The following is a 22,412-nucleotide window of genomic DNA, read 5'->3' on the forward strand; positions in this document are numbered from 1 at the left end:
ACAAGTTAAAGTGATTGCGTAGAAGGAAAGCCTTTCATTTTCCTTTGTTGTATTAAAAACCCTTACCTAAGTGGTTGCGTATCTCCTATTAAGAGGGAGAACGTTGTGGGTAATCACTCTAGAGGTAGTAGCTGACTTTCATGAGTTGTTACAAGAACACTTGCATCAAAAAAGGGTTGTGTGTAAGTGATTGTGATTCCCGATTTACGTTAAAGCAGAACTCTGTATGAAGTAACGGAATGCAAGTCTTTAAGTTGAAATTCATCATCAAAGAGTGGTCGTGTGTACCTAATTTTGTTTCTCTAGTGAAACCTGACACTTGCAACATTCAGAACAAATACTTTGTAGTTGCAGAATTTGCTGAAGTCACAAGAAGAACACACATTAACCAAGCCAGTAGACATAACCTTTCTAATGTGAAATCAGCCCTATGAAGACCTAACCACTGATGTTATGAAGTTGTTGAAATTGCTATAAATCCAGTGTTCTCTGATACAAGGGTGGCAAGGATATCCAAGGCTGAAAGTGTGGCATTACAGCTTTGGGGTAACTACTGGAAATAAGAAGGTGTGTATAAAGCTGAGGAACGGAGCTGGGTGCTTGTAAGAAGAACTGATCAACAATCTGTGAATCTGAGACTGTTCAAGATGAGGTGGAGAAGCAGTCTAGACACCAAGACAGATTCTAGTAGTAGCTGTAAGACAGACAGAAGAGGTAAAGAGGCTGCCCTTTCTTATGTCATATGAAAGAAGAGTGCCTTGCCTACCTGTGGCGGTCGAAGATTCTGGTCTAAATTGCCTGATAGGTTTCCTAAAGTATGAATTTGCTGCAGAACCAATAGAGCTGGGGGTGTCTATGATATTGTCAGAGCACATTATGTTGAATTGAGTTGACGCTAAGGAGCCTGCTTGTAAATTGCCATATTAAGAAGGGGAGTTGTCAAGGAGAAAGAAACCCCCTTAGAAGAAGCATCCTGACAAGTTATACCAAATACACTGCAGAGGTTACAAAAAGGATTGTTGAGGCAGAAGTGGGACTTTTGTTTTGAACTTTGTCAATTCTATCCTGGAAGGAAGTTATCCAGGATTACCATTGGTGCTGTTTTCTTTTTGAAGATTGGAAGTGGAACTTTTCATCAAACGGAGAAGGAACTATTACCAGTGGGTTTTTGTTTGGGTGAACTTTTGTTTTCAAGAACTGATTTAAGACTTTGCTTTGGGAGAAATCGACTTTGGACACTCCTGTGACTGGACCTACCCAAAACAAGTGGAAGTTATCCAAGTCATTTGTAATGTTTGTAATCTTTTATTTATGTTGTTTATGCTTTGCTTTCAATGTTTTGATTAAGTGTGAGGGCCAGTTTTGTGTATGCTAGGAGCTGTCCCCTTAGATCCTAGGGAAGGTAGGGAATTCCCTGGTAGAGTAGGCTTAGTTATGTTTCCTTTGCATTTTCTGTTTAAAATAAAATGTCAAATACTGAGAAAACTACAAGCAGTTGTCCACCTTGCAATAGTGACACCTCACAGGAGGGAAGTTTTTCCTGAAACTGGTGGTGTTCAAGTTTTACTGTGTTCGTACAGGAAAATGTATTTGCACAAACGCAGCAAAGCTTTAGAGCTGCTAGTTTCAGGAAACGCTTCCCTCACTTCTCTGCCTAACAAAAATCAAATGCACACATTAGCGCCTTCCAGAAAGATCCGAGCCAACATATAACAACGTATGTGCTCTTTCACATCCATGGGGAGGTGGCTGATGTGCGCACTTGCGTTTTGTTCAGCACAGAGGGGAGGGAAGCATTGTTGCATGTTAGCTCAATATGTATGTGTACATGTATTATGTAATGTGTGTGTGAAGGAGTGCATGATGAATGGGGATGCGTGTGAATGAGTGAGTGTACGGTGAATAGGGGTGCGAGTGAATGGTATGTTTAAATGAGTGAATGTTGTGTATGTGTGTGTGCGCGTGCCTATGGGTAATGCTGGGCTGAGGAGACAGGTAGAGGGTAGGAGTAGGAGGGTGTGGGGGGTTGGTGGGAGAGGGTAGGTTGGTGGCACACTGTATTACCGCCTGGTTCACTGGTGTCGCCTTTGCTTAGAGGGTGATGCCTGATCGGATGCCTGGGCTTTAGATATACAAATTATCAAAGCAACTAAATGTGTATCCAATCACTTGGTTATTGTCACTGGGATATTGTGCTTATGTGGGCCCACGTCGGACAACCCTTGGTATTGAATAAAGGGGGGTAGAGTCTCCAAGTTTGCCCCACCCAGTTCTGAAGTGCCCCTCTCATCACCAGTTAGCACCCTCCATCCCCCAAAATGTAGGTTTCGGTGTACCCCTGCTCACCATCATGATTGTAAAAGATGTGATACTATTTAAACATGTTATTTCTATTCCAATGTTCCCTGTTTTCTTGTTTTTTTTTCTCCTAGAGCAAGAGGAGTCATTTGAGTTCATCATCGTGTCGCTCACCGGGCAAACGTGGCATTTCGAGGCCTCCGTGTGTGAGGAGAGAGAGCTCTGGGTGCAGGCCATCGAGGGCCAGATCTTTGCCAGTCTGCAGTCATGCGAGAGTGTCAAGAACAAGGTGAGAGTCAAGGCCGCGCCTTGCTTCATGGGGCTAAATGGCGAGCACTGATGTCAGCCCTATAAGTAGCACAGTCTTCTTTCAGGCACAGTCCGGAGTACCACTGTCGAGGATGGACTGGGACAAAATTTAGTCCCTGACATCAATTAAAAAGTAGTCCAGACCTGCTTGCCATTGCTTTTTTTGTCAAAAAGTGATTAAATAGTAACTTGCGGCACATTATGGGGACAACGTGTGAAAAATAGTGTATTTAACGCACATTAAATCAAACACATTGGTGAAAACCACCAGCTGCATAGTGCAGTAACTCCTCAAATTTGCCCACGCAATCCCTTTGGGTATTGCTATCTTTCCCTAGAAGCAATCCATACATGACCACGGCTCATATGATGCAGTATAAGGGTCACTACATTCCAAGGAAACCTTAATCGGCTTCAAACTGCTTCGAATGGAGCCGTTAGGGCGGTATTTGGCTTGGCCAGACGTGACCATGTCCCTGCCTTCAGAAGGACACGTCACTGGCTTCTGATGAGGCAGAGAATTAGGCCCAAAATTCTCTCACTCACATATAAATGCCAGAATTCAAATGTACCACATTATCTCATTAAAAGATTAGCGAGAAAATCATCCAGTAGAGTGCTTCGCTCCTCTGACACTCTCCAGCTCAGTGAGCCGCGTTCTCGTCTAAAAAAAAATTGGGGATTGTAGCTTTGAAATCAATGCCCCATTTGAATGGAATGTCTTGCCCTTGACTATCAAAACATCTCAATTGGTTACTATGTTCAAGAAAAAGGTGAAGACATAACTGTTTAATCTTCCCGAATAGAATTCCTCTTTACTTTGCCGCTGCTTTCTGCCTTCATCCCTTCTCCTGGAGTCCTACAGGCATGCTGCGCCTTATAAGAGATAAAATAAATAAATAATGTGCTAGAACCCCATACACCGTGCTGTCCAACTCATGCTGCAGTGCAGGTACCACCAGCTTAGCAGTGCAGTAGGCTCTTGTAACCATCCTCCCCCATCCTTCATCTTTCCACCTTACAACACACACACAGACGGACCATTGCTACTTTAACCGCCCTTTTGTCTCAGAACCAACACCTAGAACAACTCTACATCTCACCCATCAGCCCCTGACACTAGTCCATGCTATGCACATCCTCCTCCCCGTAGCAACTCTCCACCCCCGGCACCGCAACGACCCTCCCTAGGCCAAGCCCATCCGTGGGCGCAGGGTAGACCTTGTTAGTAAGCTTGCAAACAGGATTACAAAATCTGGGGTTCACTTATGGCAGCTGTGGTGGTGATGTCAAATGAGGGCCATGGAAACCTGGGTCTCGAGTTAGACTTTCTTTCTTAACTAGGTATGCTTGAGGGTGGAGTTTTGACAAAGGAATAAGGAATCGATCTGTAAAACTGTGCCAAGGGTGGAGCAAAAGAAAGGGGGTACTTCTAAAAAATAAAAAGCAAAATGCATGCAGGGGACCACCACTTTTGCAATGCAGCGCATACATGTTGAGAGTAAAACCAGGCAAAATCCCCTTTACTCTTTACTCTATGTTTTGCAAAATAGTAAACTCTGCCTGCAAATGACTCTTTAAAGGTGGCGTTTGCTAATGGATTCCTATGGAATCACCCTGCTCATTAGCAGGTGCTGATTCGAGGTAGTTTCCTTAGGAATCTATTTGTTTCACGCCTCCATGAAATCTTATTCAGGCGTAAAACACAATGCTCACACAAGATGGAGGTCGAAAGCACGGCAGAGATATTAACTCCGCCCCGTGCCCTCTCTTCCGCCTTGTGTCGGTACATGGATGGGGCAGATATTACATGGGGAGAAAAAAACGTTGTGAAAACTGCTATGTAATTGGTTATCGCAGACCCGGGGATCGAACCTGCGTTGCTGCTTGTTGTCTTGCTTACAAGGCACGTGCGTTGACCCTGAGCTATCCTCTCGAGACAAATACGATTAGAACAAGAAAAGTGAATCCACGTTGATAGCTCATTATATATAAAAAGGGATATAAGGAAAATTACTTGAAGTTACCTGAAGTAGAATGTACCATTCTGAGCAACCAATGAGGCCACGCAGAAAACACCATGTTAAAGGAACGTATTGATTGGCATAAAGGTATAGATGGTTGGACAGAAAATCTGTTGCCAGTGGACCATGGCCAAAAATAGAGCATAACTCCTTTCCCTGGTTTTTTAGTTGAAAAATTGACAATATATGTTTTATTTTTGGATCTGGTTCACTTAGTTGATGTTCTTCCCGATCAGATTGGCTAGAAATGGTTAATGAAATGGTCTTGGCATCTTTCAGGTAGTGATATAAGATCGACTGGTATTTGATCATTTTACACTGTAGTACATTGAACATTACCCTGAGACATTTACTGTGAACCCTCATGTGGGAGGACCAACAGTCCTTAAACGTTGCGTCACAAGGCAGTTGTGATTTCCCCTGATGCAGTTGTTTGGTTTATTACAAATCCAACTGCTTGTATTATGACAAATGTTGTGAGGGATTTGAGCAAGCCTACAGATAAGCATTCCAACAACTTTTTACACCTAAAAATGGCAAATATTTCTAATAAAATAGGAAGCAACAATACTCCCAGAAAACACACATAGGCGTTGTGACGCCTGCTGTCACTGCTCTAACTTCATGGAGATGTTTGGATCAGTGGTATCAGCAGGGTTTAATTTAAAAGAAGTAGGGATAAAGAAAAGATTTCTGTTTTAGTTCTATTTTTACTCACGTAAACCATATCCCTATTAGAAATGGGAATTCATTTTTTACTCTTTAACCTTCATTTTAATCCCAACTTCAGAAAATAGGCAATTTAATACTCATTTGAAAATCTTTCTGGCACCGTGGCTATTATCCTTTTTATGCCTTTTGGACACTGGATCAGATACTAGTGCCAGAGCAGACGCGGCTATGTGTAACAAAGTCGCATTATTGAGACCAAGAAAAGGAGTGTGTGAGGCCGAGAGGAAGCCACCCTTTTTGTGTTGCCAGCCCTGATGGAGCTGGATAGCGGATCTCCCAGGGCCTATCTCCCCCCCCATTCCTGACCTCCAAAGGCATGCCACCCACAAGCCCTAGAAACATTTATGGTTGATTAAGAGAGGGAGTGGTTTGCACTGCAACCACGGTTTTCGCGTTTCAATCACAGGCGCCCAGGTGAGTACACTCCTGCGATCCTTGAATGGAAACGCTATTGCGAGCTTGCCTGGTGCTTGCAGCCACAGATTTGGCAGTAGGGATCACAATCATTCACACGCAGCAGATCAGATAACCAGCTCTTGAGCTGGCAGGGACAATGACTCAATCAGGCAGCCACCCTGAAAGGTCTTCCTGATTTCAAGATGGCAGACCCAGCTTTTATTGTCTCGTTCTGCAGAGCAGTGCACAGCTCCATTAACATAGACATTAGTAGTCGCACATGATTTGGAGCAGGGGTTTAAGGCAAGTAACCAATTCCATGACAAGAGAATAAGCTTCCATATGTGAAACCCTCTGCTGACCCGTCCTGCCCGGCTAACTATTGCCCAATCTCCATCACTCCTTTCCAGGGCAAACTCCTGGAAAACCTGGCCATCTCACAGCTTAATCTTCACACTGAAACTGTTTGTTGTCTCCATGACCATATCTGGATTCAGAGCTGCCAGAAGCATGGAAACTGCTCTCCTGAACATCCGTGAAGACCTGCTCTCCAACCTTGATTCCAACACCCACTAACATGGGTATCACCTATCAGGCCCTGGCTTGGCTGGCCTCTTTCCTCTCCGATTGACCCTCCCAGGTCCACCTTGGGTCCTTCCTCTCTTGTATCTCTATCTCTACCTGTGTTGTTACCCAGGGGTCTAACTTCTCTCCCTGGCTGTTAAACCAATACCTAGCTCTTCTTGCCCATCGCATTGTCACCCTCTGTTCCAACCTTCAGTACTATGCGGTTGACACTCAACTAAATTTCAGGCTCCCTTCCGCCACTACTTCTCCATCTCTCATCTCTGACTGTCTGCTATGCAGAAGTGGTGTGCCGCCAATGATCTCTGCCTCAATGCCAGTAAGATGAGATTCTCCTCATCGGCACACCTGCTCCCTCCTTTCCTGTCGCTCTCTGGCCGGCCTCTCTTGGTCCTCTTCCTGCTCCCACCCGTGAGGCTAAAAACCTTGGGGTCATCTTCGACTCCACACTCTCCTTCTCTCCCTACATCTATGACATCTCTAAGAAGTCGCACTACCAGCTGCACCTTCTCAGAGGTATTCTTCCTTTCCTCTCCTTCCCCCAGAAGCTCACTGTCTTCAGAGGTCTGGTTCTCTGTAGGCTGGACTTTTTAAATCTGCCTGCTTCCACTCTCTGCCCTCTGCTACTCATCCAGAAGAGGACTGCGAGACTTGTCCTTGGCCTCAAGCCCAGGGATCGTATCTCTCCAGGACTGAGAAATCTGCACTGGCTCCCAGTGGCTGCGAGGATTAAGCTCAAAACCCTCTGCATTGCCCACAAGGTCTTCTGGGGCCTGGAGCCTCAATACCTTCAACTCTCTCGTCCTAAATATCTTCTTTCCCGAGCTCTTTGCTCATCCGCCTCCAACTCCCTCAGAGTCAGTCGCTTCTCCAAGCAACGAGTTGGTGGTAGATCTCTGTCTTCGGCTGAGGCCTCCCTCTGGAACATCCTCCATGAAACTTGAGTGGAACCAACTCCGGTTCCAGAAGCACCTCAAAACCCTCCTCTCCCCTGCTGATCTGCTGGCTGAAACTGAAACTTCACTGGTCACCTGGCCACCCTCTGATCCCAGGCCCAGGTCCCCTCCCCCGCCAGTTGCACACCTACACTGCTTCCCTGGCAACCCCCGCACTTGTGGACAGTTTTCTGTAAGCCTTCAGTCCACTACCAGCACTTGACACCTGATGTCTGCACCTACCCGTTCACTTGCCACCAGCTGGCCACACTTTCTACCTTTATTCTATTTATTTTTTACTGTCAATCCCATGTACTGCACTGCCCCCTCCCCCGTTCCCCCTGCACTTTTGCCCTTCCCAATTCTCCTGCACTTGCGCAATCTCAATGTCACCTCGCCTAGTAAGATCGTTGTCTCGGTCTTCCCTTTGTTCCCCCCTCCCTTGCCTTGTCGTGCCTTGAAACACTTGTGTATAGGCACATTATAAATTCCGTATATCATATCATACTGTGATAACTCCTTCAGAGACATCACCAACCCGCAACCTAAAGTCTCTTCCCATGTGGCCAGGGGAAGGAAGCTGCTACCTGGTCCTAACCCTGTGGGTGGTATCAGAAGGGAGGATCACATGGGAGGAGATGGCTATCGGGCGGAAGTGATGACTCTGCAAGGAGAGTCGCTGTATTAATCTTCTTCTGAGGATGAGTCATATCATTCCCAGATAACAAATGGCATGTTATCAATGTACAAGCCCTCCCACATAACTACTCATGGAACAGGTTATGGAAAGTCATTTAGACAGAATAAGGTTAGAGCCTCAGGAGTTCAAAAATTAAATATGAAAACCTTGAATTGTCCTAATTCTGTATTAAGCAGAAGTCCTCACTCTAATCTTAAGTCACACTCTTTTCACAACCTCCCCTCACTCTAAGAAATCTTAGTATATAAAACAGTAAAAACAAACTAAGTATAAAAAGACCAATACCATTATGGACTTCAGTATTCATAATGCTCATGGTACTAGCACGAGGAAGAAGGGCCCAGGGGCAGTGAAGATTCAGAATGCTGGTTACCAAAATGTGCAGTCTAGTTGTTACAGACCAAGGCACATGAACGGGACATTTAAATCCCCAAATGAAGCACAGCTGGAAGAAGGAAATGATGAAGAAGATGGAGAAGTTAGTGTGGGAGGCGTAGCTGAGCAGAGGCTGTGCGAGGTGAAAAAACTGCTGCAGAGAGAAGAACTCCATCTGATGCCGTTGCAGACAGTTAAGGCGAGCAGCATTGCAGCGGACACGCAGCAGAAAGCAGTGTGTGGAGAAGGAGCCCATCTGACGAGACGTGATCCCAACTCAACACACAGCGGATTAGTTAGAGAGAAGCCGCAGAAGATCAACTGAGCTGTCAGAGCTCCAGAAGACAGGCGCACAACTCACCAAAGGTACGCATGAAGCAGGAGAGCGAGCGGGCAGAATGTCGGAAGCATTCTGCAACAGCTGACTGCGAAAAGGAGCTATCAAAGAAAGCCAGTGAGTTGCCCAGATGCAAACACTGACCCCCCGGGTGCTCCACAAATTGTTACAACTCCTATAATTTTGAATACTGAACAATTAAAGAAACAGTGCAGACGTGGCAAGAATGTAAGTTCCCTTATAGGCGACTACAGGAAGAGAAAGCTAATAACCAGCATTGCCAACACCCAAGAGGCTGTAAGAAAACCACAATAAAACAACAAAGGCATAAGTCCCCCCCTTTAGGGGCTGTATATTGGGGAAAGCTTATATCCCGTATTGTCAACAGCAAAGAGACTGTGAAACCATACAGAGGTAACAAGGGCACAACTCTGCCTTTTTGGGATATCAAGGGGGGAAACTTGTAACCCAAACTGCCAACAGTCAAGAAGTTGTCAAGACATAATTAAGAGACACTTTGAGAATAATTCTTCTATATCAGGTTCTCAGTTTGGGGGAAAACTGGAAAACGCATTACCAAGAGTCAAGAGACTAAAAGAAAAGGCAGTTATTGTTCAACCCTCCCTCCAAGAGACATTGGTATGGAGAATCTTGCAATCAATATTGCCACCAATTTTGATTGTAGTTGTAGGAGTTTTCTTCCTTGCAGGCGAGGATACCAGGAAAAGGATCATAGTAGTTAGTCCTTGCAGGCGAATGTACCAGGAAAGAGGAAGATGGTTTGAAGAAGTATGTTTGTGGCAAAAGGTGTGTTGAAAAGACCTTTGTTGACTCAAATAAATTATTAACCTTATTTGGTTTACAAGCTGTGGCATCACCAAGAGTAGTTGTTGTGCTATCCTGGCAAAAGTAGTTTATTTGAAGAAGGTGTGATATGCTGGTAATTGTTGGACATTTTGAAAAGAACAATTGCTTTGGTTTTGAATTTGTGTTATGAAAGAAAGGCATTTACCTTTCCATGAAGGCTAATGTGGAAAACACCAATTGTTTTGAATTGTGAACAAACATTGGAGGAAAGGAGAATTGCTGTGTCAAAGGGAACGACACACTGGATGGAAGAGACTTTTCATGTTACCTTGAACAGAAGAACTTTCATGAATCAGCACTGTGCTAAAGATTTCCTGAATAGATCCAGGGGGTGTGAGTCCAACCCTAGTCACAAGGAGTTCTTTCAGAAACCTCTAGTTTAAATTAATACATTGTTTTGTTGAACTAAAGATAACCATACATTCCTTGCATATTTTTGTTGTGTTTATTAGTGTTAGGGTCAGAGACTTGTTGGACATTGGATCACTTTTCTTTAGTTTTAGTTGTCTAGGCAGGGATCTCCTTGTTAAGATAGGAAAAAAATAGGCGTTTATCCAACCCTTTCTCATTTAATAAATGGCAAACCTTGAGAAAATGTGACCTTTGTGTCTGTCTCGCATTTCTGACCCATCAAAGTACCCACTTAATCCTCACTGCTCCAATTGCACAGATAGCCCAAGTGTAAAAAGGGGATGGCTAGTAACACACAGCAAGGAAGTTTGGAGACATGTTAATGGTGTGAAAGTTGGATAAAAGCAAGAGACCGAAGACGAAGGAGAGTGAAGGGAAATCGAAGGCATTGGATGAAGGATAGAAGAGCTTAAGGAGGAGGTTAAGGGAGTGAAAGAGTGGCAGACACAGAATATGTAACAAGAAGTTCAAGGAGGTGGTTTGATGAAGGTGTTAGGGAGAATTCTCTGTTAAGGCTGAATTTCCTAACCTAGTGAGTCCCCCAGCAGCTTTGCTGGATTTTTGGGGTTTATTTTTTTCTCCTGCCAAGAGTGAGACTCTTTTACCCTCACTCTTGGGCATGATTTGAGTGTGTTTCTTTGAATCTAGATATGTTTAATGGGCTATGGGGTCTTTTACTCCATAGGCCTTCATGTGTTTTTGTGATGTGTGTTACACAGCACCCTCAGTGCAGTGACACAGGGGTGTCAATAGTGACCCCCCAGTATAGACTCCATACCCTGGGACTGACTACTGTTTCCCAGGGCATGTAAAGTCACCATTAAATTCTGAACAGAACCAGTACAAACCATCATATTGTGGACTTACTGGCAATTCGATTGCCCCAGGGTCTGTTAGTCGAGGGGGCACGTCTCTGTCCCCCCTGATCGAGTTTTGGCTGGTGGCAGTGGATACTACTTTTTATATTCAACCGCAAATATTTTCCTATGGGATTTCCCATTGTTTTAGGCTACTATCTTTAATTATTTACGGTAGCCTCGAACATACCGCCGGTTTATTTAATTAATATTAATTCTCCGGTTGGTATTTTTTGCCAAAATTTGATTCTAAAATGGCGTTTGTGTTCTCTTCTGTGACTCCAACCCAAGTCGAGCCCTTTGTTCCACTTTTTGGCGGGCTTCTCCACAGAAGCCCTCCAAAGTGGTGCCACTCTGTCTGGGGTACTTAGGAGGGGTGGAGGGGGATTTAGGCACCCAGGACTGAGTTGCCTAGGCAACTCAAGTCGCACTCCATGCTGATTGGCCCAAGTGGTGAGCCGGCCGGTTCACCACTTAGCATGTTTGAGTGACAGCTAGGCTGAGTGAATGGGGGTTTTCTGCATAAAAGCAGGGCTTTGGGGACTGGAACTTCAGAAGTCGCCACAGGACCTAAGAATCCGACGATGGAGAAGCTGAGCTGACCTGCCACGACACCACCACCGGTATAGCCCTGCTGGACCGCCTCACCACTTTTCCCAACGACAGAGGAGATCTCCCGCCGGAGAGTCTTCTTCCTTTGACTGGTGGGGATAACCAGTTTCAGCGTCTTTTCGCCTTCCCGACGTACCTCGTGGGCGCCTTGCCTGTGCCAAGCACCCCAGCAACCGGGATACCACGGTTTACCACGAGCGCGAAACAAAGGTACCACATTTAACCGGAAAACTCTGCGGCTGGTTTCTTCCCTGGTAGTGCAACGACCTTCATCTTTCCTCCGAGTCGAGATCTTCTCTTCCCCTGGACGACGACGCAACTTGCACCCACTACCAGGAACAACTGCCACCGCTGGAGGATCCTTCCCACTTAAGGTACCGTGTCCCGTCTGGCTTCCCTTGCTACCGACTGTACGGGGTAGATTTAGTCCCCGGCTTTCGAACCTGGGTTAGCCTGGGACAGCCTGGCTAAACTTTCCTAAGCCTCTCTAAACTCTTTTTGAACCCTCTGCAAGGCTTTCAAAGCCTAGTGTAACTGTGTGATCTTGGGCGCATTTGTGCTCTGCTCTCTCTAAGAGTGGGCCCAGCCTTTGGACTTTGGCTCACCAGTGACTTTTTGCTGTTCTGCCTTGCTAACAGTGTTCCTGAATCTTAGAGTGGTGTACCTTTCCATATTCTGTCTTTTTCCCTCCCTTTCTCACAAACTTATTGGAGTGCCATCTAGTTAAGCGCTCACCTCTGTATGAAAATAAGTGGTGTTTTACTGTGAGTTATCTGATAAGGGAAAAGGGGTGTATATATTACAATAGTAACTGTGTTTAGAATATTTTACAACAAGAGTGCTGGAGTGTCTCAAACCGTGTGTTTTTAAATAAATAATTATATACTTTGATACCAAAGCTCTGGTCAGTGTTTGCTTGTATTATTGTATCTGGGTGCCGATTGTGTATACTTTGCATACTGTCTAACTCTTCTTGAGGGAAGTCTGACTGCTCAGCCACAGCTACCAGGTAAATCGGGGTGGTACAGACTGCTACCAAGTGGGTTTACTGCCAACACCTGTAGTCTTAAATCTTTTGCAGTGTTCCCTAAGGGAACTGCACAGGTTTCTGCCTAACACAAGGTGAAGCAGAGAGGGGTTGGGGAAGGACAGAGACGTTTAAAGAGGAGGTTGGAGGAGTATGGGGGGGTCACTGGAGGCAGAGGAGAGAGGAAGAGAAAACAAGGAAGTGGACAATGTCGAAAAAGATAAGAAAACAGCATTGGCCAAGACATGAAGCCAGAGGCTGGAGGGGTATTTAATGGTGAGAGGCGAGACAAGGGGAAAAGGCAGAGCTGGGGCACATCCAGGGTACAGGGCTAATGTGAAATAAAGTCTTGTGGACCACACTCTGATTTCTAGTGGGGCCAATATCTAAGGACGCAAGCCAGTAACACATTTTACCACAGCTGAAACTGCCCTTGGCTGTGGGAGCTCTACATTAACTGCAGCCTGACATTCAACCCAGGATAGATGGGGGGGGGGGAGAAATAAACTGTCATCTGGAAGCCAAGCAACCATCACCCCTGAGGGCCAATTCTTGCCAGTGGCAGTAACTGAGGGGTTCAGGATCCACAAACCCAACACACATTGATGATTTCTTCAGGTTGAGGCCTGAAGAAATCCCATTCTACATTGGGCATTTGGACTAAAGACAATGGTTCCCTTAGATCTTGTGCACTCTGATTAGAAGCTTATTTAGATGTTTTTCTCCCACACCAAGTGTGTAAAAAAAGTAAACGCTGATCTGTGGATCACTCGGTCTGTGACGTGTGTCCTGACAATTGGTCTTCTTCTCTCTTCCAGACGAGGCTTGGTAGCCAGAGTGATGCCTTTGCTATCCAGTCCATCCGGAATGTGCGAGGGAACAGCTTCTGTGTGGACTGCGACACTCCAAGTGAGTAAAGATGGTGATCTCGACTTTGCCGCTGCCTCATGTCTTGTGGTGTTTCTCACCAGCACTCCTCTTTTGACTCTCCCTGGATTCATCTCCCACTCACAGTCTGCTATAATTGCATGCTTTTCATCAATCTTCTTTTCCCTCTCTCACTATTTGTCGCGCGCTCTCCCTCTCTCCCCCCCTCTGTTACTCCCTCTATCCGCAATGCCAGGTATTACATAACTCTAACACCAGGACTCCATCATTCGTTCTTTCAACAGGTCCCGAAATCATAAGTGCTAACTTCCCCAAACTCAGCAGGCTTTCAGTGTGCTTGCCCATGTACCCAGGGTATCAGGTAATAATATTGCCACATATATGGTCGCCGTAAATAATATCGCTGGGAAAATGTCATGGCGATATTATTTGGGTGACCATATATATGGCGACAGTGGCAAAAAAATCCATGCAATAATGTCACCACAAAAAACGACCATTTTTCGGCAATATTTTTGTATGGCGATATTTTTGTGGCGACATTATTACATGGAACCGTACCCAGGAGTACTGTCAGCTCGCTCAATTCATAGGAGACACAGACATTATTTAAACTCTAAGCTATGTTTACATGGAATCTTTGCATTATGAACACATTATGTTGGTTGAGATGAATACTTTGATGCCACGAAAGTGCGGAAGAGGGATGTCGAAAGAAATGCCGGATGCCAAGTTATTTAGAAATCGGGCGACGGTCGGGGTATGGATGACATGAAAGCATGTATGCCAACGTTAGGTAGAATATTACAAAATGGAGGGTTCTTTGTAAAAGAGAGGGAATTGTATTTGAACATTGAAAGTAACAAAAAGTTGAAGTTGAGAAAAGGTAACATTTTTGGTTAAACAACGTCTACCTGAACTATGGGGACAGTTACATATGTGTTAGAGGGAATTGTACAGAAATTATCTCGCCCTGCCTATCCTTACTGAAGACAAATGGGGGGAAACACTGCTTCTGAGGTCTACCTAAAAGCTGTATAATGAGCTGTGCACAATACTGTACCATACACGCCACAGCAGTTATCCATCAGCGAGTGTTGAGCAGCAGAGACTGAAATGATGCCCTACTTCTACACTCCACATTCAAGACCATTCTTCCAAGGTAACAACCTGGGGTTGACGGGGCCAGAGAGCAGTTGTTCACACCTTCGCTGATCTGAACCCCTCATATATCCTGAAATAGGCTTACCTTCAGTCATAACTCGGGTCAAAGCAAGTGCAATTCTGAAAGGGAAAAGTCTACAATACAGGCTGGTGCTCTTTGCGAGAAGATCTGCCAGGTAGCCAATGGAGTGTCATTTACAGAAACAGAGGCTGCTGTGGATATTAAGATGGCAGGCATTGGCTGCACTGAGACTTGTGACCATGGCCGGTGATAATTAAATAATGCATGAAAAGAGCCAGTGTGGAGGCTGCCCTTGGGCGCGGGGTGCGAGCATGTGACTGGCGCTCGGGTGAGTGGCACATCTGGAGAAACTGATTAGGACGCTGAAGTACTCAAGACATGTTCCCCCCCACTTTTCTGCCCTCTGGGTGCATAGCAGGGGCCAGCGGCGGGCAGGCCTCCAGAAGTGTGTGTTGGCTGCCTGTTGAATTCCCCAAGTGGTTAGGTGCTTTTGAGGATCAAACTGGCAAATCCCCATAGGAAATATTCAAGTGGTGGCCCGTGGCTGAGGAGAGTGGAGATACGCAGCGCTGTGGGCGCTAGAGGCGTGTTCACGGCTGCCCTCAAGATCAACACATCTAGCGGCTGAGCGAGGGTGCTGGGAAGTTCCAACCCTTCTCCCCATGCCACACCACACCTCTCGGCTCACATTTGAGGCATGGCGTCTGAGTAGAGCGAAAGTCAAAATGATCCTCCTGCAGGTGTGGTGAACTGGAGGTAGAGCGACTGACGCCCTAGGTGGCGCACATAAGGGTGAACTGAGAGACATCCTAAAATGGATTAGCTCTCATGAAAGAGGATTTAATCCACATGCACAAGTGGCAGCATTAAATGGCAGAGGATTGCTGACCCCTGGATGGCATAGGCTATACCAACTTGATCATTCTGGCGGGGTGGATGTCCTGGTACTGCCCTATGGCAATTGGAGATAGTGGATTGTCCCCAGAGTTTAGAAATGAAAGATCGATTGTGGAGGCATACTGCTTGGAGGTTCCCTCCAAATGGGTCACAAAGCAGTAATGATGTGAGAAGCTCACTCCTGCCCTCTTTCATGTGCCTGCGTGTATGCGGTAAGCGCATGAAGGTGCTGAGTGTAATAGAACTCCTGGTTGATAGGTGCACCTTTCAGGACAGATTGAGGAAAGAATATTCACAGTCTGGTTGCTCCGGCTACTGACTGAAGTGCATGAATTCAGATATTTGGCACTTAGAGACAAAGGGGAATTTTGCACTGCAGAGGGGAGATGAGCACACATTCGTACCTTGAGTGGATGGGCAGCCTTTGGCAAGCCTCTAGTGCATGATAAGATCCATGTTGAAAGATAAACCAGCGGAGCAGTAGATGGTTACCTACGTGGCGCCAGTGCTTACGCCTTCGCAGGTCATTAAAGACAGGGAAGGCACTGGCCCATCCAGGGAGAGTCAGAGTGGGCGAGGTTTGGTTTCGATCTATGGTAATTTCAGACAACTTTCCTTTATTGCTTATGTTTCGAAGGGGGAACACAGGGAACAAAGTGGAGATTTTAATGCCTACCACCGCAGAGTCTCTGTGGTGGTTGAGGTTCTGGGAAAGGAAAAACATCAGTATGTTGGTATCAACTTTGCTTTAATTGAGGACAACAGAGTTGTGTGGTATGTGTACAAACAAAAACATCATTATGTTGGTGTCAACTCTCCTTTGGTTGAGGACAACAGACTTGTGTGGTATGTGTACAAAGCCGTGTTGAGGAGCAGAGTGATCTCTACCCGCATGGCTATGACATGCGCTAAACTGGATAAATGGCTAAATTGGAAGACTCGTTGGCGTGTTTAGAGAAAGAGTTTTCCACCAACACTGCACCAGGCACATTTTGATACTGTGGGAACCATATAAGAATCAAGCCCTAGACTCTGCCTGACAAGCACACTAGGAAACCAGAGGCAGAATATATGAATCAGGGGGAAAGTCTGGTAGAATGTGAGAAAAAGGCGTCCAATCTATGGACACTCCGTCCCCTACACAGCATAAGGCTGAAAGTGCTGCTCACTGATCTTCAGAAATGACATTTGTGCCTATGTTTATGATATTCTTCTAAAACAACACAACTGTCCAAAAGGTCTTTGGTAAAAACATGTCTATTATTCAGAGGTCTAACCAGTTGCTCTACACGTTTCAGTGACATGTTCCCCTTCTTCAGGAGCTTAACTGTAAAAATAAACATAAACAAGGAGGATATCTAGCACCCAATATTACAAAATTCTTACAACCATAATACATCTTATGTTATTCGTAGTGAGTTTACCATATTAATCCTCTAGCATTGTGTAAGGAACTCATGGTGGCAACAGTAAAGACAGACACAAGTGATCACAGTTCAAGGGTGTTTATTAAACTGTAAATGCAGGGTGGAAAAATGCCTAATCTAAACCTAAATATAAGATGGGAGCAAGCTTCGACCATCAAATGAAAAATAAGGCAGTCCTTGTGGCCTTGTGTCAAAATAAAAAAGGCCTATACTAAAAAAAATCGATTGCCAAATCCTTATAACTAATTACAGAAAGAGTGAGGGATAGGGTTTTTAATAAAGAAAGAAGTGTTTACAAATAATAAGTCAGGATGTGATTGCCAGGGGTCTCCCTTACCCACGTTTTGAGCACGGGACAAGCTGGATCTGCTGAGCACAGCACACACTCAAGCTTTCCCAGCATGAGCCGACGGTTCTGTATCAGCTATCAGGTTCTTCGATGGATAAGTCTCTTTTCAATAAAAAGTCTCTTGCCTTCAACCAGGCTGTTTGTTAAACGTATTGACACACTGTCCAAAGACCCAAAGAGGTGGGGGTCCTCCACATTTTCTGCACTGATTAAAGCCGTTAAACAACACGTGGTCAGCAGATGTAATACTGTAGGATATTTGAAAGGTATTTGGAATTTGGTACTTTTGATGTCCAACACATAATATCTGAAATAGATTTGGAATTGGACATGGGAGCTCTAGGAATATGTAGGACCTACTGTTTCCCTCACTACCTTTTGATGGTGCATATTTATTTAATCTCATTGTGAGATGAACACAGTCAGTGCGTTTGCTGGTGTAGTTTTGAGTTGTACACAGGTTTCAAATGTTTTTTTGGTTGGCTTTTCTAATTTTGTATACACAATTTTGTGTTGGGAAGAAAGCAGTTTGGCGTTGTTATAACATTGTGGAGGTTTAATGTTGTATGGTGTATCCCATCCCTGATATAGGTGGTGGAGTTTTCTATGTTGACCTTGAGGTGTACTTTTTAATTAGGGACTTAAATCACGAAGTAGTGGAATAATAAGTTTGTATCTGATGCTATGCTAAACTCACTATGAATAACATAATATGTATTATGGTTGTAACAATTTTGTAATTTGGGGTGCTAGATATCCCGCTTGTTTAGGTTTATTTTTACAGTTAAGCTCCTGAAGAAGAGGAAAGTGTCCCTGAAACACGTTGAGCAACTGGTTAGACGTCTGAATAATAAAGACGTTTTTACCAAAGACCTTTTGGACAATGTTCTGGTTTTAGAGGAATATGTGAGGGGTCAGTAATGTGAGGCAGACAACTTCCTGTAGTTTTCTCAGTATTTTACATTTTCTTTTAAACAGAAAATGCAAAGAAAACCTAACTAAGCCTACTCTACCAGGGAATGCCCTACTTAGTCTAAAATCTAAGGGAAAATCTCATAGCATACACAAAACTGGTCTACACACTAAACAACAAAACAGTGTGAGAAACCAGAAGGTCTCTCACCCACTAATCCCGGCGGATCTGTCATCCAGGTGGCCAGGACACGGCCATCAGTTTTGGATCCAATTTCTGGGGGTGGACCAGTATTGGAGGATCACCTGAGTGGGGGAGTCTTGTGGCAGTGGGACAACAGATGGTGAGACGCGGTATCCCTTCCCTGTAACACCATGACCTCATCCTACCCGATAGGATATTTAGGAATTTTACCCCTGACCCTTTTACAACACGAACACTTTCTCACTGACTGCTTGCTAGAAGGGAAAACCCACTAACACCTGAGCCGTGTACTTGGCATGTCCCAATACTATAGTCAGGTGAGGTCAGGCAGTTATCGACAATCACTCACACCTCACTTCCATTACACTTCCCCACACGGGTAAAAGGCGGAGCATGAGAGCACACTGTGAGCAAGGCAAAGCATGCATGGAAACAGCAGTTCCAAGATGGCAGTTTAACGAGACGATAGACGGCAAAACGGAAGGGGGTCACTAGGAGGGAAGTTCCCTTGCCCTCTTCAACAAGGAAGCGTTATTTACAGAAAACCGAGAGAGAGAGAGCGAGAGAGAGAGACAGACAGACAGACAGACAGACAGACGGACGAAACCAGGCTGAAGAATCCTGCATTGTGGGCCGGAGGTATACTGGGCCCTCCCGCGTCAGGAATGAAGGCGGGAGAATCTCTAGTCACGGAGGTACTGTCCTTGGGTCCATGTACAAAACCGTTTCAGTGAAAGCAACACAGTCGGTGAGTTGGAGAGAACAGTAGCAGAACGGTCTGTGTTGAAGATTAGGTTTCAGGCAGCAACATTGTATGGCGCTCGCTGGAACGAACATTGTTAAAACGCATGTGATAAGAGACGCAAATGAAGTTAAAATGCTGATGAGTGATTGAACTTTAAAGCAAGCTACAATACCTTTGACAGTGTGGTCTGGCACCGCGAGAGTGGTCTGGCACTGCATGGTTGTTCAATCGAAGCTCTGTGTAAGATACCCAGCTGAGAAGTGATAAAAGTAGATGGATTTGGTCCGGGCCCGACAGAGGGAGATCAATTAAAAGCTTTGTGTTGAAGTGGGTCTGAGCACGGCAGAGGGGGGCACAGGGTGAATTAAAAATCACCCAAGAGGTTATACATGAGAATCCTTAGGTGACAGGAACTTTTGAATCTTGGTTTTTCACATCAGGCCCTCTGAAGTAAGAGACTTTGAATGGCAAACAGACTTTGACATAGAAGACCCTGACACTAAGATTTGAACTGCGTCCTCATGCTAGAGAAGCCAGAGACTGTGCTAAGCTTGAATGTGCTGGCTTGTCTCGTGCTAAAAACGTGGGGAAGGGAGGCCAACAGCTTGTATATCCTGACAGATAATTTTGTGAACACTTTTCTTTTGCATAACATTGTCTCCCACACTATTCGTATTTTAGAATTAAGGATTGGCAATAGGTTTATTAGTATAGGCCCTTTTATTTTGACAAGACACCACTAGGACTGCGTTGTTATTATTTGATGGCCGTAGCTTGCTTCCATCTTTAGATTTAGTATTAGATAGGTGTTTTTCAAATCGAACTGTTATCACTGGTGTCTGTCTTACTGTTTGATACCATGCCTTCCTTACAACTGTCAAAGCAAAACATCAACAACATACATAAATGATTACCAGATAGCCAATATCTTAGGTGACTTTTACTTGTCCTGGTGAGATCTTGTTCCCCAGGAATGTCCAAAATCTATTTCTCCCAAAGAAAGTAAAGTTTTAAATCGGTTCTTGAAAAGTTCCAAAGAAACAAAAGTTCACCCAAACAAAAATCCACTGTCAACAGTTCCTTCTTTGTTTAATCTCCACAAAGAAAACGGCATCAGTGGTAATCCTGTATAACCTCCTTCCATGATAGAGTTGACAAAGTTTAAAACAAAAGTACCACTTCTGCTTCAACAACTTCCTTCATTCTGTAATCTCTGCAGCGTCTTGGATATAACTTGTCTTGATGGTTCTTCTAATGAGGTTGCTTTCTCCTTGACAATGCCCTTCTGTGAATGGTACTGTGAAAGCAGGCTCCTTTGCTTTACAGTTTACTACTACTTCAACTACATTCCATATTAAGTGTTTTGACAATATTATAGACAGCCACAGTTTTGTTGATTCAGCTGCGGCTTGAAACATTAGGAATTTATCAGGCAACTTAGACCAGACTCTTCGAACTCTACAAGTAGGCAAGACATTCTTCTTTCCTGTGCTATAAGAAAGGGCAGACTCTTTGCCTCTTCTATCTGTCTTACAACTAGCACTAGAATCTGTCTTGGCCTCTAGACTGCTCCTCTCTCTCTCAGCTTCAACAGTCTCAGCTTACCAGATTGTTGATCAATTCTTTAAACAAGCACCCAGCTTCCTTCCCCATCATTTCGCACACCTTCTTGTTTCTAGTTGTTATCCCAAAGATCTATTACCACACTTCCAGACTTGGACAAGCTTGTCACCTTTTTATCAGAGGACGCTGGATTTATAACTGCTTCATCGACTTCAAATAAATGGCTTTTAGTTCTTGATATGACTGGATTTGCCTTAAAAAGAATAGGTCTACTGGCTTGGGTAATGCTTGCTCTCGTAATTTCAGCAACTTCAACCACTACAAAGCATTTGTTCTGAATGCTACAAAAATCGCGTTTCACTTGAGAAACGAAATTAGGTACACAGGACCACTCTTTGATGATGAATTTTAACTTAGTGTTGCCTTTTATTTATATAGAGTACTGCTTCAACGTAAATCTGGTTACTTACATGCAACTTTTCTTTGATGCAAGTATTTTTTGTAACCATTTGGGAAAGTCAGCTACTACCTCTCAAGTTATTACCGTTAACATTCTCCCTCTTGATGGGAAACACGCGACCACTCCGGTAATGGATTTTGTACAAAAAGGGAAATTTAAAAGACTTTTCTTCTGTGCAAGTGCTTTATCTTGTGCTACATACGCGTGGGATACAATTCCTTTGCTGTAAAGACTTCCCACATCAACCAAGAACTTTTACTCGCTCCCAATTCTATGGGAGTGTGAATATAGCTGCTTACAGTTGCCAGCAAGGCGTTTCTTGCAAATTGGAGTATGGAGCTTCACTCACCGACTCCAAAGTAACAACGGTTTCAGGCTGCTTTAATTCCTGACTTTCTGCTTCTACTGCTTAAGGCACACGTGGGGCCCACACCACTCTGCACTACACGTGTCTCTCATCCGGCCTCAACCTCAGAGAGTCTCCTTCTCTTCGGCTTCCCCCGGCTTGCTTCTGCACACTGTCCTCAGGTAGTTCCATGACTTCAGCTCTGTGTTCATAGCAATTAGTTGCACCTGGAAAGACTGATAACTTGTCCCAATCTCTGCCAATGCAGCCACAGCCAAACAGGGTTTGTTAGCACAGGGGCAACTCAGAACCTGCAGGTGCAATCTGCTCTTCTCTCGTTCCAGCTACCGTTTGCTGCAAGGATCAAATTCAAAACCCTCTGCATCATCATCTGGGGCCTGGGACCACGCTACCTGCAACTCTCTCTCCCTAAATACTCTCCTTCCAGATCCCTTTGATCTTCTTGCTCCAAATTTCTGCAGGTCAAACGCTTCTCTAAGAACAGAGCTGGGGCAGATCTCTCTCTTTGGCTGGCTCCCTCCTCTGGAACAGTCTCCCTCTCTCCCTTCATCTTGTACCAGATCACCTCAAGTTCTGAAAACAACTCAAGATCTTTCTCTTCTCGGCCTCCTTCCCTCTCCCCCTACAGTGCTAACCATCCCTACTGCCTCTGAGATTGGTGGCCTGCTCCCTCAAGAGTCCAACATGCTCCTGGCCTTCTGCCCAATAACCACCAGCATCCGCCCCCCTGCATCTGCCATCTGGCCCAACACCTGCCAGTTGGATGGACTGTCTCAGGCATTCACTTACCTGATGGATGTTAGATCTCCCTCTTGCTGGAGTGTCTCTGCCCATGCACTTACCTGTTGCCCCCTTCCCCCAAGAGGCACCTCTGGCACTTCTCCCAACCCCCCCCCAATGGGGACCCTTTAGCACTTACCCCACCGCCCCATCACCTTTTATTTTTCC

General features: G+C 45.0%; 1 protein-coding gene across 6 annotated transcripts in view; it reads left to right on the forward strand.

The window, feature by feature from the left end:
• Positions 1-22,412, forward strand: part of AGAP3 (ArfGAP with GTPase domain, ankyrin repeat and PH domain 3) — a 1,746,798-nt gene that overhangs the window by 1,661,594 nt on the left and 62,792 nt on the right. For all 6 annotated transcript variants that reach the window (XM_069646010.1, XM_069646012.1, XM_069646011.1 and 3 more), the window contains 2 exons: positions 2,433-2,587; positions 13,284-13,374. In XM_069646010.1, coding sequence (XP_069502111.1) covers positions 2,433-2,587; positions 13,284-13,374 — 246 coding nt within the window. The remainder of the gene's footprint in view (positions 1-2,432; positions 2,588-13,283; positions 13,375-22,412) is intronic.

Source organism: Ambystoma mexicanum, chromosome 2p, assembly GCF_040938575.1.
Source record: "Ambystoma mexicanum isolate Mex_15411 chromosome 2p, UKY_AmexF1_1, whole genome shotgun sequence".
NCBI lineage: Eukaryota > Metazoa > Chordata > Amphibia > Caudata > Ambystomatidae > Ambystoma > Ambystoma mexicanum.